We start from the raw sequence: 18,374 nt of genomic DNA, 5'->3' as shown, positions 1-18,374 counted from the left end.
TCCAGTCAGGGAAGTTGCTCACAGGTAAACGCAGCAATGTCAGCTTGTGGTTATATCGTATTTTCTCAGATCCTAATTAGCTCTCCAGATTTTTTTCACTCGTATATTATTTTGCTTAAGATATTTTAAAGCTTTCTTCTTTCATGGGAGATTTAACTGATAGCTTTGTTAAAAAAGTAGGTTTAGTTCTTCTTTAGGAATTTCTCTACAGTTTAAGTATGTTGTTCAAAAGTTTCCAGCGCAGCAGAAAAAGCACATTTATAAAAGCTATTTGATCTTTTTAGAGCAAGTGAAGGCTTGAATGGGATATTGAGATTTAAGTTGAATGAGACCTAAGATTGTTAAAAGTCAGGTAAGTGTGCTGTGAAAATTGTTTTGATGGGACGTCTTATAGTCCATTACAGCCTATTCTCAGTGCTTTGCTCTGTTACTTGTCCATTATATACTGGAAGGGTGCCTTTCAAATGAGTGCTTGAGTTATGTGGCCCCATTAAGGGAGGTCTGAAGGCTTTTTAGAGCATCTTACGCCATCACTTAGTCTGGCTCTGCATATTACATATGGGGGACTTGCTGTTTTACTTATTTTGAAGTGTTGATGTGATGTCTGGTTTTAACTGAGGAGAGTGTTTCCAGCTGATCTGTACTTGCATGTTTTTGATGCACAATTTGCCGCGACCCTGAGGGAGAAGCGGCTTAGAAAATGGATGGATGGATGGATGGATGGATGGATGGATGGATGGATGGATGGATGGATGGATGGATGGATGGATGGATGATGCACAATTTCAACAATCACAAGCTCTTGTTGACTTTCTAAGGGTTCCATTGTTTGGAACATATTAATTCATTCATTCACTCATTCCCAGAATTGTGTCTGTCCTTCACAAAGCACTAAATCCTCAGTAATTAGTTGACAATTTGCACACTGAGGTTGCTTTGAATTTACCTGATTCAAATATATACATTGGTTCTACACGCATTAATTATATCAGCATAGTTACCTGCATTCATTTTACTTACTTTTGGCATGAACTGTGTTGGTGTAATGTTTTTTGTTCATGTGGAGCTGGTGTACACACTTATTTTAGGGTATGATGACAATGCGTATTTAAAATTGTCCTCTTGGTCTCTTACAAAAACAAGGCTAATAAGGACACAAATTTATAGAACTTTCTTGCCACATATTTTTTCATTATATGATATGTTATTATTTATTTATAAACGTTTTGGAATCTAAAAAAACTTGCCTAATTTGTTATGGTCCAGTTAAGTCCAGTGTTTCCCACACATAGATCGTACATCAACAGTGTGCAGGTATAAGACACCATACATTCATTTTTAGCATTTTTTATTAATCTGTTTTGTCAAAGCAGCCCACTTTGACCCTAAATTGGCCACTAAAAGAAGACAGCTAGAATTATGGGACGAGAAGTGGGAGACCAATGAAAAATGAGAGAACATAGCAGAAAGCAATACAGAACTTGAATAATGCAAACTAGCTACTTCATGTAGTTGTCAAATTTGTCCTGATCAGTGTCATATTTGTAAATATTATAAGAGGTAAAACTCTTATAAATAAAGCAATGTTATTAATGGTAATGCCTGTGATATTTTTAAATAACTAATATTACTACATAGTGCTGTAAATGAAATTAATGTGTATTTGTATTTGCAAACGTTTTGAATAAATATTATAATATTATTAAACATTTTATTTATTATTTATTTGCACTGTCTCAGGTTTGTGCTCTGACATCCACCCCTAACACCAGCACACCTCAGTACCTTTCAGATCTGTGGGAAACACTGAAGTCCTTGATTAAAAAAACCCTTTTGGTTATTAACATAATTAGTAGATCACTCAGTGTGTTCAATAGTGGTAGCCCTAATAGACATTTGAACTGCCGTGAGCATGTCAGCTGCTTCAAGCCATTTTCTGACACTGCGGTACACATACAGTATCACTGCCCCTCTTTCTGTGTCTCTCTCTCTCTTCCTGCTCCCATCCGTCCTTGGCCTGATCATGGCAGAGGGGAGGGGGAACGGGGCTTTCTAAAATGGCCGCAGAGGCAGGAGAGGGGCTGGTGGGTCATTGAGAGGAGGAGCAGCTTGTGCTGCTTCTTTTGTGGGCTAATCCTGTGTAATCTCACTCAGAGGGTGTTAGAGAGAGTCACTGGGCCACACACACTCACACACCCCTCAGAGGGATGGGGAAAGTAGCGGAAGAGCAGCACACAACGCTCAGGATGACTTGCCCTTGACAGAGAGCACTATAGGCTCCAAGGGGAATAATCCTAAAGAGGAATGAGTGTTAGGAATAGTGGTCAAGAGTCAGCGGCAGGTCATTAGGTCAGCCCTATGCATTGTATTTCTCTAGAAGGTCCACATTGCCCTTGGCATTTTAACTGGAAGCTCTCTTAAAGGCAAAGCTTGTCCACTCTATACTACTGTTCATCAGTCTGCATTGAATACTGTGTTGTTTTACAGCCGCGAGGCAGAATATCTGTGCTCTGCCCGTAAATTTGTGTTTTCTAGTAACTGTTGTGAAGTTTGACAAGCTGTACGAAATACTGCCAAATCAATGTAACATAATGAGATCTTGGAGCACAGTGCCGTGAGTTCTGTGTAGAACTGTTAATAAAAATATAAAACATAATCTAAACAGACTTTTTTGCAGCTCAGTGGAAACTTTGTAGAGTGTAACCCTTCAGAAAATTCAGAATTCAGCTTGTTATCTCGATGTAGTACATTCTTTGATACAGTAAAAATAAAGAGTGCCTGAAAATCTGCATTACGTTAACATGTAAGTGTTTCCTTTTTCAGTTTAATCAGACATTCAGCATTATAAAAGTATATTTTATAACAACGTGCTATCCTGTAGTGAATACATGCTTATGAGGAATGTGCTTTTTCTGCCTGCTTGAAATATTTTCTGTATGCTTGTTTTCATTTATAAATAATATAAATGAATCGTTTAAAAGTAATAATGCAATAAAATCTGTTTTAAGCCAAGGACAAGATTTGCTCCAGTCTGTTAAATGTGTTGTTTGATACCCCTTCGTAATGAATCGAGAGACAGATACTGAATGGTACAGTATGATAAATTGTATTGTAACAAAACAACTTTCTCGTTAGATTGGATGGGATTCTGGTCAACAACAGCAGCTATAGAATAATTAATTTGTGGGCAGGGTTTTGATTCTATCAGGTAGCGGCTCCAACACCTTAATCCTCTAGTGTTCTCTATTTTCTAACCTTCTTGCCTGCCAATTCATGGCATGCCATGGTGGATTATTCTCATTCTTCAGTGACAATAGGAATGTTTAGTAGTTTCTCAGAAGATATTTACCCAATGCCCCATTTCCATCTACATTTTACTCCACATATCTCCTGCTCTAATCTCCCAAACACTCCTCCTACTCCCCTCCCCAACAGGAGTGTGTATATGTGTGTATAGGCTTGTGTGTGTTCACTCTGGCCTTCTGTACTCCTTTCACAGCCACTGCCTCTTTAGCATGTGTAGAAAAAGGAGGGGCTGTGATGTTCTGGTTGAGGACTGATTTGTCTGTCTCCTAAGGGAGCTGATGTTTGTTTGAAGGAGTGAGGGTTGATTTGCGGAAGCCTTCTTTCAGAAAGGCAAGAGAGAGATAGAGGAGAAAGCTCCTAGCCAGAGGGCTTTTTGGGAATGAGGGATGAGATGCTTTTAAGTAAGAGCCTTTCTGCACTATCAAAACATTTAAGAATTTTTTAGAAAAGTGTTACATTTTATGTGTTTGCATACATAATAATTAAAGCACATCCACTGTTTATATTATGCAGTCCTTATGAATGTATTATATTCAGGAAAAGCTCCTAGCATCTGTATTTAATGGCTTCTTCTGGTAATGATATGTGGAGCCCTTTCTCTCTTCTGCATGCTCCCTCATTCACCTCATCCTTCCCCCTATCCCTATGCCGCTCTTTTTGTCCCATTGTGGATTGTTGGATTGCGTCTCTCTCTCGTCCTCTATTCCACTTCCCCAACCCCCATGGTTTGATGGTTGACCCCAATGTCGCTGTCTTGTACAAACACACACATTGACATAGACTACTAAAGTGGAGCATTGTACACTATGGCTATACACCTCTACACCCAGATATACAGCATATTGAAATGAAACTCTTCACATATACACCACTGTTTAAATATATACAGAAGTACAGAGCTGTGCAGGCATGTCAAATCTTTTATAAAGACAGATCTGCTATCAAGTGAAAGTTTGGATTACTTTTGATAGAATTTCTTCACTTCTTCTCTTTATTGACTATAATTTAAAGTTAGAAAATTATTTTGGTTGTACCTGCAACCTCTAACTGTTAACCTGCGTTTTTTCTCTCTTTCTCTCCTTTCAGATGACTCCTCCTCTGAGAGCGGCAGCACTGCTAACGGTCTGCCTGCACTGACTCCACCTGGCGGTACTGCTGTGGTAACAGGTGGCGTTCCAGTGTCAGAAGGCATAGTTCCTTATGGAGAAGTGAATGGTAATGGAGCTGCAGCGCCGCTGGACTTCAGTACCACCTCATCTTCTTCTTCCTCAGAGGAAGGCCAGCAGCCCGTCAACCTTAGCGATAGACTGTTGCCGGGGGTCACCCCTCCTCTCGGAACATATCCTGCGGACCCCAACAGGAAATATGCTATTAAAACAGAGTACAACAATAAGGTGAGGGGTTTTGGTCCTATTGACTTGGCCTTCCTGGCAATGCCACAGCCATTTGTGGCCAGGAATCCAAGGCCTACTTCGAAATGTATTGATAGGATGGGCTTCTCTCTTCCCGTCTGTTAGCTAACATAACAGAATGGCAGGTTGGTAGTTTTATTGATGTTGACTTTAATACATTTGTCGCTTTTACTATCCAATGACTCAAGTTTTTAAAATCTTCTTCATGCATTCTCAGAGTGACAGAAAAGCACATCAGAATTAATAGGAAAGTTTTAAAGAATTACATCTGTTTTGAAAGAATTATGAGAATACTAATGCTGGACATGCCATTGTTGGTTCTACAATGTAAGTCTAATAAATAATCTCACCTCCAACCAATCAAAGCATGTGAATCAATAGAGGTGATATGCTGGACAGGAGAAATATGAAGTATAGAGGGTAGGAAGCTGGTCTAGCACCAACATCCATCAGAGAAAGGCATGATTAAGCCTTTTATTGCTGTAAAGAGACAGTTACTTAGCTGTTTCCTGGAAAGAGTGGCGGCACGTATCATGGTCCTCTTGTAAGTCCGCGGGCCGGGGAGGGACACAGTTAATGAACTAATGTCAAATATTGAACATTGGCTATGAATGACATTTGTAGATATATTTACTTGAAGTATATGCTGAATATGTATGTACTGTCAATGGGAATGTAACTGTTGTGCCTTATTATGAATACCTGAATTTAATTTTGGTTTAGTCCACTGGGAGGGGCTGTAGGTATTTAAGGTCAGGCCCAGTCTAGTTGGGGCGAACTGCTACAAGTAAGATGACTAGTCTCGCTGCCGATATGCATGATGACTTAGAAAGGGAAATTACGTGAGAATAGTCAAGGAAGAGTAACAAAAAGAGTTTTATTTATTTTCATGTAAATAGTTGTGCAAGTACCAAGGTGATGGATCCTTTATAGTCCTGTTTGGATTTTTTGATAACGTGCGCAGTAAAGCAACTGGGCAAGAGAAACATTTACTCTGCCTTCTGCTGAAACTTCTTCAAAACATGCCAACACGGTAACCTCCACTCTACCACAGTTACACACTGGCAGTCACATGAAAATGTTGGACAGCATTTTTTGAAGTAAGTTTTTTAGGTAAAATTCATAGTATATCTGAAAGTGTCCTTCACTTTAAAAGAAATGAAAAAGAAAAGAAAAACCCCAACAAATGAAGTATTATTGTCACAAGTTTCATGAGAAAGTTGGGGATTAGGGTTTGGGACCGCCATGTTTCAAAGCTTTCAAAGTTCAAGTACACCTGATTTATAATAATATCCAATGTGCACTGCTCATTTTTTGACCAATGATCTGGCTGTTTTTTAAATGTGAAATCTCGTGTTGTTGTGTATTGTTTTTTCAGCTGCTCTGTACATAGTTCCTCTGGTCACATTAATCATTGAGAGGTCAGGGATTTACACTCCTACCCTGCAATGATACAGAATCAGAAGACTAAGTTTAAAGTTTATAAATTAAACGGTAGTTTCTCTTCTGTGTGTGTTTATTCAGTCTCCTCAGTACAGCTCAGGAAGCTACGACTCGGTGAAGACTGAACTGAGCATGTGCACTGAGGATCTGAACACAGCGCGCACTCAGGTCATAGATGACGACGATGATGATCATGACGATCACGACGACAGTGACAAGATAAACGATGCGGAGGGATTGGACCCCGAGCGACTCAAAGCTTTTAATGTGAGACCCCACATGAGCTCTGTTTTCTCACTAATGCTTTGAACAGCCCTCCATTTATTTTTAACACATTCATTTTTCTCAGCCCTGCTCCCTTCATCATCTACACTTTCTCTTCTACGTTCTTTCTTTCAGTATCATTCTGTCCTCTGTCAGATGTCTGTGCTGTTAAGAAGGTTAGGGTTAAGAAGCTGCGCTGGATGCTCCATGTTTTTTCTTGCATTCAGTCAGCTTGAGCCACATCCTGTCTCTCGCTTTCCGTCCATTCTCTCTCTTCTCCCTCATTTACTCTCATTTGCTCAAATTTACTGTAATTTCCTCTACTCTCACTCTCAGATGTTTGTGCGGTTGTTTGTGGATGAGAATCTGGACCGGATGGTGCCTATCTCCAAGCAGCCCAAAGAAAAGATCCAGGCCATCATCGAGTCCTGCAGCCGCCAGTTCCCCGAGTTCCAGGAGCGCGCTCGCAAACGCATCCGCACCTACCTCAAATCTTGCAGACGCATGAAAAAGGGAGGCTTTGAGGTACAGAAACCGGAAACTCCTTCAACAAAATACAAGCAGACTACATTGCTACACCAAGACTTTCAAGCTTCTCAAAAAGTGATTACAATGTATGCTTAGAGTTCGTCAGTGTAAACACAGAGAGTCTCACAGACAAGAGCCTGTTCTGTCCGTGAAGGTTCAGGCCATTCTTCCCATCTAAGATGAATACTTGATGGATATTTCTGCAGCCTCAGGGACATTTAGAGGGCTTAATACTGAGAGGTTATTATTGTTGTTGTACTGGACTAGTTAAATGTAAATACATTATTACATAATTACGTAATTAATTACATTTATGTTTTATTTGCATTCAGCATACAGGCTTGAGTCTGCACCTTAAACATTTTTTTTGTTTGTTAATGTAAAATGACCATGTTTTATTATCTTTGGCAAGAATTACGACTTCTTTGTTGGCTTTCTGCCTTTTCTGAGCCACACCAAGCTTAGCTAACATCCTGCTTAAAAGAAACTTGAGTGAAAGGAAACGGTGATGTTCTGCATTCAGTAATTCAGGAAAACTGTGCACACATGCTTACACATCTTTGCCTTCTCTATTTAAATTTGTATTTAGTTTTTTGTTATGTCTCAGTGTTCCTGTAACTCAGCTGCACCACCAAGGTCATAGGTTTTATTCCTAAAGAGCACATATACTCATATTAAAAATATATCTTCCCTGTACTGTAAGGCACTCCAGATAAGAGCAAATGAATAAACGTAAATGTCTCCTAGAATTGACAGCAGATGTATTTGTCTTTCAGTCTAAACATGAACATTATCATCTAGTGACTGTAGATTAAGCAATACCTCTAGATTTTTTCACCTTCAGATTAGGCTAGTTGCAGTGCAGTCCTGCAGTGTGCAGCAGCCTTGCAGTGCTGAGATGTCTATTGTTTTTACTTCCACTTCCCCTCAGACACGGCCCACGCCCCCCCACCTCACCTCCGCCATGGCCGAGAACATCCTGGCAGCTGCCTGTGAGAGCGAGACACGCAATGCTGCCAAAAGGATGCGCCTCGACATCTACCAGACCCACGTGAGTGTGTGTGTAAGAGAGAGTGGAAGACACAAAGTTAAAAGGGGTACAGAAAGAATAGTGTCATAAAATTGATCTAGAACTGCATTGACGAGATTCAATCCCCAGAAAACATTCCCCTTTTTGCAATTCAAGACTGGCTGAAATAATACTTCCATAAGTTCCATGATAGTAGGCAGACCTAACCTCTTGAAGATGTAGAAGTGTTGGCTTTTCATGTCATCACAAAAACTGTGAACTTTAAAACAGGCCTTTCGCAGCTTTGTTCTTCATAAGGAACGGGGGGGGGGGCGTTTTGAAACTTTAACTTTGTCTACATTAAAAAATATACTTGTTTTACCATGATATGGGTCATATCAATAACAAGTGTCAGACAAAAAAATGTAAAAGCTTTAATTCAAAATAAATTCATCTTTGGGCTTTGGTAGTGAACATTGGTGAAGTTTAAAGAGCAACAAACTGAAATAATTTAGCACATTTCCTTGCACTTTGAGATTTGTGCTTTCAGTGGGTTTTTCACTTGTGCTTTTGTTGGAAGTCAACTTTGATAGTAGTTGAGTCGACTATCCTTCATCTCCCTTACAGTACACTTTTTTTGTTGTTTTCATTTTTGGAAGAAGTTTTATTCTTTTTTATCGTGTTTTGTGACATACACAGTATAAATTACTATTCGTAGTAGTAGCAGTAGTATTAATCCTTACAGTGTACTGTCTGTTAAGGTTTCCTTTTTTACCACACGCTCTCTGCTGCCCTCTGTAGGATGAACCAATCACTGCAGATAAGCCCAACTCCAGGGACCCGGCCGCCCTGGCCCACTCAGGCTTCTCGTTGGCTGCCTCAGCCTACTCCCAGGACCAGCTGTACACCAATGGTGGGCTCAATTACAGTTTCCGTGGTTACGGGGCCCTAGGCAACAGCCTGCAGAACAGTGGGACGACTCAGAGCAATGGTTAGTGACTTTTTTCAAGTGCCATGGTGCCAAAGTAGTTTTGCCTAAAATGCATGCAGTTAATTTTTTTTTTTAAATTTAGAATCATTGACCAGTTGTGCTTGCAGACGAATTTAACCTCCACATTTAACCCATCCGTGCAGTTAAACACCCACATACACCCACATTAGTGAACATACACACTAGGGGCAGTGAGCACACTTAATTACTTAGTTACCACTTAGTTACCTTTCTCTTCTCTGTCTCCATCATTCCCTTTTTCTCTCTCTCAGGCCCTACTGACCTTAGCATGAAGTCCCTGGGCTCCAGCTCCTCCTTGTCCTCCACTTCTAACAGCCATGGTCAGGGTAGTGGTGGTGGTGGAGCGTCGGCCCAGCTTAGCCCACCTGAAGTGACCGCCGTCCGGCAGCTCATCGCAGGCTTCCGCGAGTCCGCAGCCTTCCTGCTCCGCTCAGCCGACGAGCTGGAGAACCTCATCTTGCAGCAGAACTGAGAACTCGCACTACACACGGTTCAGTTGTGTCTCTGTCTACACACATACACAGACATGCACACACGCACAAATGTGCACAGACAAGCGCACACAGAGGCATACATAAATTGGGATATGCACATTAGCAGAAAAGTTATATGTAGCTACATGGCCGCACACACAGACACACAGTCCCCACTTTATAGAGCTACCTATTTTACATTTCTCATGACAGCCTTATCTTCATTATAGTGTCTTTACCAAATTCCCTTAGCCCTTGATTAGATTTGCAGCAGGGCACAACTCCCCATATGCTGAATGATTTGAGGAGGCTATGTATTTGCGTGATGGAGAGATTTGACTTTGGACAATGATGTCATAACATAGCACTGTATAGAGCACAATCTTTGAGACCATTCAATGGCTGATCACATTGCAGCACTTGTGAAGAATAGATTAATCTACACAATCAATTCCTTATAACCATCTCCATTACTCAGAGTGTTGCTAGAATAAGCACATGATGTAATTTCATCTATGATTGGATCATCAGTGGCTGTAGTGTTGGTAATATGGTGGGGTCATTTGTTCCTATCAGTCTGCTGCAATTCTGCTTTTCTCCGTGTGGAAGGCTCAGCATTGTTGGTTAATCTTTTTTTTTACATTTTAAAATGTATTGAACATAAAACGAAGCCCAGTTGAAGTTATTTGCTCAAATAGATCAACTTAGTAAAGTCGAATAGTTCTCGTTACATGTTTTTATGGCCACGGTTGTCATCAGTTCTTAGTCAGCTATACAGCGATTGCCGTCAAGACAGAAGACTAAGAGGTTGTTTACACCTTGAATCAGCATGCATTTTTGTGATCACAGTCAGAAACAAACCAGGATGCACTGTGTCACATTTGGAGGCTGTGAGAGATGGATCTTGACCGCATTCAAGATAAGTGTAAATGAATGTGTTTTCGATATCACCATACAGTTACATATTCCCAGAAAAGTGATAGACAGATTAATCATCAACCGGCAAGCCTAAAAACAAAACACAACCCATAAAAAATCATTTCAAAACAGATCTAATTGAAATCTGTGTCTAAATGGCTGAGCCACATTTGGAGTTGTGGCATACTTGATATATTCACACATTAGAGCACTCACATCAATTAAATTCTGCATAAATGGCAAGAGATTAAAAAGTGTGTGAAATATGGAACATGGTACTGATAGGTGGGGTAAGGCACACATGTGTATATGAAGTAAACAGCCTGAAATCGTATTAAACATATCCTATGCAAGAGCCTGGTTTTGTTTAAACACATTAAACAGTGGTTAATTGGTTAATCATTTACATTCCTAGTTGGCAGGTAAAAATCCCTGGTAAAGAAGTTTACCAGAAGCAAAACGGAAACAGAAATGTTAATGTACTTTTTATGTGGGAAGCTAAAATCGGATCTCATCTGATCTAGATACTGGGCATCAAACAATGTTAATGCAAGGTGTAAACAGCTTCTTAGAGATCTAAAATAAATCACATGTACATCCATTTGTCCAGCTAGACACTCAGGTCTAAATTGAGCCCACCCAGCACCTTCAGGTACACTGTCTGTATATTCAGGGGCTTAATTTGATTAATCAAAATATCCAGTGGGATGGCAAAATCTTAATCAGTAAAGATGTTAGGTTGCCATAGAGATGAGCATGTAGCATAAACAACATACAGCCATGCTAAGTATGACCTCAAGAGATATAGAGATATTATCTAAGATGTAGAGGGGGATATACTGTAAGATATTTGACATTTGATTAATGCTACTGAGGTTGGGGATAAGGTGCAATGTTCACAGTAATTGTTATGGTGTGTCATGCGACACGTCCATTATTTACATACATTTATTCTTTCTCATATATACGCAAAAAACATACAAACAAAAAAATTCTACTTAAAGAATTGATGCTCGATGTGAATTGCTAGAGATGGTTCAGTTCTGTCGAAGGTGTACATCAGACTGTTCAACATTATGCAAATGAAGCTGTGCTGAGTGGAAGCTCGAACCCCCCCGCCCTCCCCCCCATCCAAACCCCTCCTACACACTCCATCGCCTTGGCAACCCTTTGCCCTCAGCATTCTGGGAGACACACACTCACAGAAGGAGCAGATTGGCGGCAGCAATCTCGCTGTGAGGTGCCTTCCAGATGAACCGGCATATCCATATGTGAAACGAAAAAAGACAAAGAACTGCATTTCCCATGCTGCATTGTAACGAATTTTGTTAAGTTGTGAATGCTGCTCTTGTTTTCTAACCTCATGACTAAGTCACTTTCATACTGCACGGGGACCAATCAGAATCATCAGAGAGACTTATTTATGTACATATGCACAAGTTTAAGAGGGACCTAATTATCAGTAAAACGAGGCCAAAGCTTAAAAAAAAACTCCATACTGGATATACCATAATTTATGTGATGTCAGTCGTCTTCTGATTGGCTGGAAACGTCAGTGATTGGCAGAACAAAACGGGAATGATTAACTGGAAAGTCTCAAGCTTATGTCTCCACTTCCTCTTGAGGAAATGACATTTGAGTAGTATAGACAGCTATTCCTTGACGGATGCTACAACTCTGAGCCTCCTGTTTTTGCTTGTCTCCCACCCCCCCGGCCCACCCACCCCCCGTCTTGATTTCAAGCAAATTCTGTTATCAGATTAAAAAAAAAAAAACACACTATATAAAAAAAGCAAAAGACAATCTCGGAGAAGATCATATAAACCACGTAATGCTGTATTAGCACTTGCTCCTTGTTTCAAGCCTTTAACACGGAAGTGTAAATATAGCAAGTGTTATAGCCATACTCAAAAAAACCTGTTCACCCGAGAGATACAGTATTCTTACTGGGGGGTAACCATTAAGAGGAGCAATGCATTTTGGTAGGTAATTAGGTAACATACCCACATTTTATTTAATATGTAGAACTGATTTTTATTTTCATTTCCTTATATGTTTATTTATTATGTAAGACTACAGGGTTTATAGAACTCTTTCTTTAAGACTCTGACTGTAAACGGAATTCACCTTGTGTCTCAACATTCCAGACTTAGACGTCAGTGCTCAAAGCAGTCAACTCGGTCTGCCAACAGCGGATGCGGAATCCAACCTCAGCCAAGCGTGAGCAGAACATAGATATCTGTGTGATTTTGAAAAGTCAAATTCCTTTCCTTTATGTTTGACATTCACCAATTCAGTTCAGTTCCAATTCTGTCAGCTGCAGTTGTAGCACTGACAATAATAAGGACAAATCAAAAGCACATTTACAGTATGATTCCAACATGTTTCCCAGTACTTTGGTACAAGAACTGAAGAAAACCCATTGGCTTGTATTGTAAAAGTCAACAGGGTTCTTCTGTTTTTTTGCTAAGTACTGAGAAACACATCAAACCGATTGTGCTAGTGGACAGTAAGTGATACTACAGAGGGGGCTGGTAGAAATTAGGTTGCAAAACAATTCAATATTTATTTATTAATCACTTTGTGATTTGGTCAGTTTACATAAAACGTAGTCGCATATTGCTGGCATCTGCAATCTGAAGTGATCTGGAATGATGATAAAATACACCTGACCTCACACAAGCCATATATTTGGAGCACAGTTCAGTTTCATTTATTGAAAAGCGTAACATATTGAAAAAATCCTCAATCAAGTATGTGGCTAAAGGTAATAAAGGTTTACACTCCCCCACAAATAGACTGTATATTATGAGTCTATTGAGGCTTATAGAGAAAAACAAAAATCTTCAAAAAGTTCACACCACTGTATCTTGTGAGTTCATCGTAGCTGAAGGGACCAGGCTGATTTGCTGTGAGTCCCTAAAGAAGGATAGGAGGTAGGATAGTAGTCAGTGCTTTCTCTTTGAGTACTTATTCCTTTGTTTTTTTCTTTTTCTCGGAAGTACCAGGCATTTCAATCAGCCTAATGTGGCACATCAGCATCAGTGTATATGTGCTTAGTATGCACTTCTTTTTTTGACATTTCATGTGAAATGACAGCAGTAATGTATGAACATTGATATTTCTCATTTGAGAACAACCCCTGAGAGCTCTGTGATCATTTCACAAGGTAAAACCCAAGACAAACACGCCTATATACACACACATACACACACAACTACAAACACCTTACACACAAGTAGGAAAATACTGAAAATTTTGTGGGTGGGGGGGGAGAAAATGCTACAACTTATTTTTTTATAAGTGCAGCTGAGGTCTGCAATCAAAATGTGGTAAAACAACCATTGCCTGTGTTCCTTTAATTTTGTGGTGCTTTGTAATATTATTGTTATTGTTATTAATATGATTATTGTATTTTATTTGTTTCTACTCCTGTACCTACTGGAAACCGTGAGCCGAAGCAGCGGTTTTCTCTTTGTATACCAATGTGAAGCTTTGTATTATTTCTTTCTGGTTTTTTGACTCAGTGGAAGTGTGTGATGTTTACATGTACAGAGGATCCGATTCTTTTTGTCGTTGTTTCTTTTTCGTTCGTTTAAAGACTCACCCCTCCGCTCAGCCCCCTACAGCCTCTGTTTTAGGACTTGAGTTGTTTCTCGAAGCTAGTGCACGGAGGGGCAATGTTAGAAGGTTATGGAGACTTTGTTAAACCACTGTTAAGGTCCTTGCACACGTTACAAATATGTCATGTATAAAATGCGTTTCTGTGACTGTTGTTGCTCCAGGGTGGTTCATGTTAGTATTCCAGGGCATATCTGTAAATGAGAATACTCTCATTGCACGTTCCTTGACAACTGTTTATATATATAATCGTTTTTTCTTACAGTCTCACTCAGACTCCAAGTCTTTATAATGATTCACTGTTTCCCCGTTGTAGTGCTACTGTAATAGAAGCCTGTTTTCATTTGCAGGTTTGGTTTACCTCTCTCTTAAAACACTGTTCATTTTTTTTTTTTTTTTTTTTTTTGCACCTCAGAAGTGCATTACTTCCTCAGCTTTAGACCCGAAAGGAAACAAGGCTGGGAACCATGTGCAAGGGCCTTTAGAAGCATTATTACGGTCATTGCTGGTGGGTGAAGGTGCTGGATGAGAAAAAAAAACAGCAAGAGAGCAGCAGAGAGCTTCTTATCAGCTCAAAGTGCAACACCAATCCTCCTCCCCAAAATGCTACGGAGCAAAATGGCCTGCAAATGATTTTTTTGACCTTCACAAAGACTTGAAATGTTGTTTTGTAAGTAAGGCCAGTGATATAGGGCCTTCTCACTCTGGTCCACCCACTAAAGAATTTCCAACGTAATTATGGTCTCTAATGTTTGAATTTGCACTTTGACCTTTTGTAGAAGCTTCTCAGTGATTTAAAAAAAGCCATTCCCCTCATGTTGTTCGTCTATATGGGGAACATAGGAACCTCAGGAACCGTTGAATCTCTGAGTTTTTTTTTTTTTTTTGTTCGTTTGTTTGTTTTTAATCCAGGCCAATATGTCCTGACCGACCAGTCCTCGCTCTCTCTCTCTACTACCACGTCATTTATATCGGATTTGCTATATATCCTTTTTTATATTTATTATTGTGATTTAAAGGTGAATCTTCTTTTCAGTACATGTGGCTGAATATTTGAATTCTTTAGAAAAGTGTTGATAAATATAAATATATATATGAATATATGTGAAGCGGCTAAAAGATGGAAAATATGGCAGGTAATTCCATTTCTGTTTGTTTCATGCAAAAAAAAAAAAAAAGAAGAGGAAAAAAAAACGCACGGGGAGGGAGGAGGGGGAGTTTCCCACCTCGAACATATCACTCATTATCGAGATGAGAGACTCATTATCGTCTGAAAAAGACTCTTTTTACATTTTCAGTGTGGTGTCAACGCTACGGTCTGAAAAACTGTCTGGTTTTCCACCTGCTGCAGAGTTGCTAGGCTCTTTCCTCCAGAGGTGTGTGTCACTGAGTTGCTGAATAAAACAGTGAGCTGAAAATCCAGTTGTTGCAGTGGCCGTCTTTTAAATACCCACACCACAAGTGTTTATCTCTATAGGACGCTATTGTTTGAGTTGTGCATAAATACAGAGAACTACTTTTCCTTATCTCACAGTGTTTACAATATACTGAATTTACTCTCAGAACACACTGACACCATCACAAACACCTGCCTTTCATCAGTGGTTAGGTTCTGACCACATAGGCACTTTTGGCAGCTCTGGCCACAATAACCAGATGGATAGGGTAGACAGTGGCTGACAAATTGGACATTACATCAGAGGGATTATAAGAACAACAATAACATTATTAATATCATGTTTATTTATACAGCATACACTATATTGCCAAAAGTTTTCACTCACCCATCCAAATCACTGAATTCAGGTGTTCCAGACACTTCCACGGCCACAGGTGTATAAAGCCGAGCCCCTAGGCCTGCAGACTGCTTCTACAGACATTAGTGAAAGAATGGGTCGCTCTCAGGAGCTCAGGGAATTCCAGCGTGGTGCCATGATCGGACGCCACCTGTGCAGCAAGTCCAGTCGTGAAATTTCCTCACTACTAAATATTCCACAGTCAACTGTCAGTGGGATTATAACAAAGTGGAAGCGATTGGGAACGACAGCAGCTCAGCCACGAAGTGGTCGGCCACGTAAAATCACAGAGCGGGGTCAGCATAAACACTCCTAACCCTTGTGGAAAGCCTTCCCAGAAGAGTTGAAGCTGTTACAGCTGCAAAGGGTGGGCCGACATCATATTAAACCCTATGGATTAAGAATGGGGTCTCACTCAATTTCATATGCATGTGAAGCCAGATGAGCGAATACTTTTGCCAATATAGTGTATTTAATAAAAGATGCAGTAAAAAAACGTTTCACACAAAAAAATATAAGACATAAAATTAGGAAAAAGAAATAATAAAAAGACAAAATGTACACATAAATAGTAGACTTTCAAGATGTAATATATAGCCAACAGTATGTAGATATCAATACATCTCACCCATGCGAGCTTGATGGACATCCCATTCCAAAGCCATAGAGAATAATACCCCCACCCACCCACTGCGACTACAACAGTCTTCACTGTTCTGGGAAAGCTTTCCGCAGCGTGGTGGAGTGCATCTGTGGGAATTTGTGCCCATTCAGTCAAAAGAGCATTTGTGAGGTCAGGCACTGATGTTAGATGCCAAAGGTGTTCAGTGGGGTGGAGATCAGGACTCAGTGCAGGCCACTGGAGTTCACTTGCTTTACTGGTGCTCACTTTGTGCACAGGGGCACAATCATACTGGAACTTCTGCCACAAAGTTGGACGCATGTAACTGTCTAAAATGTCTTTGTATGCCGCAGTATTAACATTACCCTACATTGGAAGTGAGGGTCCCCGTCCAAACCCTGAACAACAGCCCCATACCATTATCCCTCCTTCACCAAACTTTACTGTTGGCCCCATGTTATCACCAAGTTTTGTCTCTCAGTCCGCTTAAGTACTGATGTATTATTCTATTTATGTTCAACCGATGAACAGACTTAAATAAGGTACAGAGAAAGTTTTTCCTTGTGCCACCCTAATAAACGCCCTGGGTCTTGCCTGCCACCCCGTTTTAAACGTTGCGCTGAAAATGTGCTGTAAAGTTTTAAAAGCCTCGCTCAGTTTCCTCAGTGAGCTCCTCCCATAACCCAGCCCAGGCCGATCAATCCGCTCTAACACACTCACAGACAGGCGATGTGGGAACACAGCGTCCTGTCTCCTTCCCTCACACATCTGCCCAGATGAAACGTCCCGGGGAGGACGTCCGCTGTCCCTGTCCCAGTTTCCAGGACTTCCAGAATCTTCTCTCCGGCTTTTTTAAGCGAGGAAAGAGCGACGAAGAAACAGACAGTGAAACTTCAAGCAATGGAAACTCAAACTCGGAGCGCAGCGAACGCGCAGAGAAAGCTTTGGATACCTCGCCGGCACCGCAGACGAGCGACAGGAGGGCTCTGTATAAGGCACTGTGGGCCTTCCAGTCGCGGACTGGAGACGAGCTCTCTTTCGAAGCGGGAGACTCGTTTAAAGTGGTGGAGGAGTCGGGTGAATGGTGGCAGGTGGAGAAGCTAGACCCTCAGGGACGGACAGAGGCTTTGGGCTTTGTGCCCTCCAACTACCTGGCGAGAGAGCAGGCAGCAGATGAGCGGCCGTGAGTGTCAGTGTTCTCTGCCAGTTTCACTGGAGAAAATGAGCCGTTTATATGGACGTTCATTTCAGCTGCGCTATAATCTGCCATTGAATTATTACTGTTTCATTATTCAGTGAGTTGCTCTGTTATTTTGAGAAATTTTCTCACCATTTATATGAATTTCTATTTTCACCTCAAAAGCATAAAGCATTTCAAAGTAAGGCCAAAGTTTCTCAGAATCGTGAGAACGTTTCTCAAAATAAGGAGAGAGAATCTCAAAATGACTCAAAGTGATAACAGCCTAGTATCTCCATATAACGAGACAGTGCCTGATAAGGACGGAGTGTCTCAAACTAATGAGGTAGCGTCTGATAATGACGCAGAGTACTGAAACAATGAGATCGTATCTGATAATGACTTAGTACCTCAAAATAATGAGATAGTATCTAATAATGACGTGGTGTCTCAAACTCATGAGATAGTATATGATGACATATCTCAAAATAGTGATTTAGTATCTCAAAATAATGAGATATTATCTGATAATGACTTAGTATCTCAAAGTAATGCCTTAGTATTTCAAATGAATGAGTTAGTATTTCAGAATTATAAGTTAGTATCTCAAAGTAATGACTTAATATCTCATATGACTTTAGTATCTCAGAATAAAGATTTAGGATCTTAAAATAATGAAATAGCAGCTCACAAGTATGACTTGGCAGCTTAAAATGATCACTCAGTCTCTCAAAATATTGACTTATTATCAGAAAATAAAGGCATAGCAATTTGGCTAATGAAGAGAACATAA

The 18,374-nt window shown here is 40.3% G+C and overlaps 2 protein-coding genes across 3 annotated transcripts in view; both read left to right on the top strand.

Annotated features, from left to right (window-relative positions):
• Positions 1-15,408, top strand: part of nol4la (nucleolar protein 4-like a) — a 73,429-nt gene extending 58,021 nt beyond the window's left edge. For both annotated transcript variants that reach the window (XM_017684562.2, XM_017684563.2), the window contains exons 6-11: positions 4,393-4,700; positions 6,243-6,428; positions 6,762-6,950; positions 7,885-8,004; positions 8,764-8,953; positions 9,226-15,408. In XM_017684562.2, coding sequence (XP_017540051.1) covers positions 4,393-4,700; positions 6,243-6,428; positions 6,762-6,950; positions 7,885-8,004; positions 8,764-8,953; positions 9,226-9,446 — 1,214 coding nt within the window. In that variant the 3' untranslated portion in view covers positions 9,447-15,408. The remainder of the gene's footprint in view (positions 1-4,392; positions 4,701-6,242; positions 6,429-6,761; positions 6,951-7,884; positions 8,005-8,763; positions 8,954-9,225) is intronic.
• A 1,735-nt stretch (positions 15,409-17,143) lies between these two features.
• The window catches only part of ptk6a (PTK6 protein tyrosine kinase 6a), a 12,552-nt gene continuing 11,321 nt past the window's right edge, over positions 17,144-18,374 (top strand). Inside the window, exon 1 of the mRNA XM_037535931.1 lies at positions 17,144-17,587. Coding sequence (XP_037391828.1) covers positions 17,181-17,587 — 407 coding nt within the window. The 5' untranslated portion in view covers positions 17,144-17,180. The remainder of the gene's footprint in view (positions 17,588-18,374) is intronic.

Source organism: Pygocentrus nattereri, chromosome 28 (genome assembly GCF_015220715.1).
Source record: "Pygocentrus nattereri isolate fPygNat1 chromosome 28, fPygNat1.pri, whole genome shotgun sequence".
Taxonomy (NCBI): domain Eukaryota; kingdom Metazoa; phylum Chordata; class Actinopteri; order Characiformes; family Serrasalmidae; genus Pygocentrus; species Pygocentrus nattereri.
This window is presented reverse-complemented; position numbering and strand designations above follow the sequence as displayed.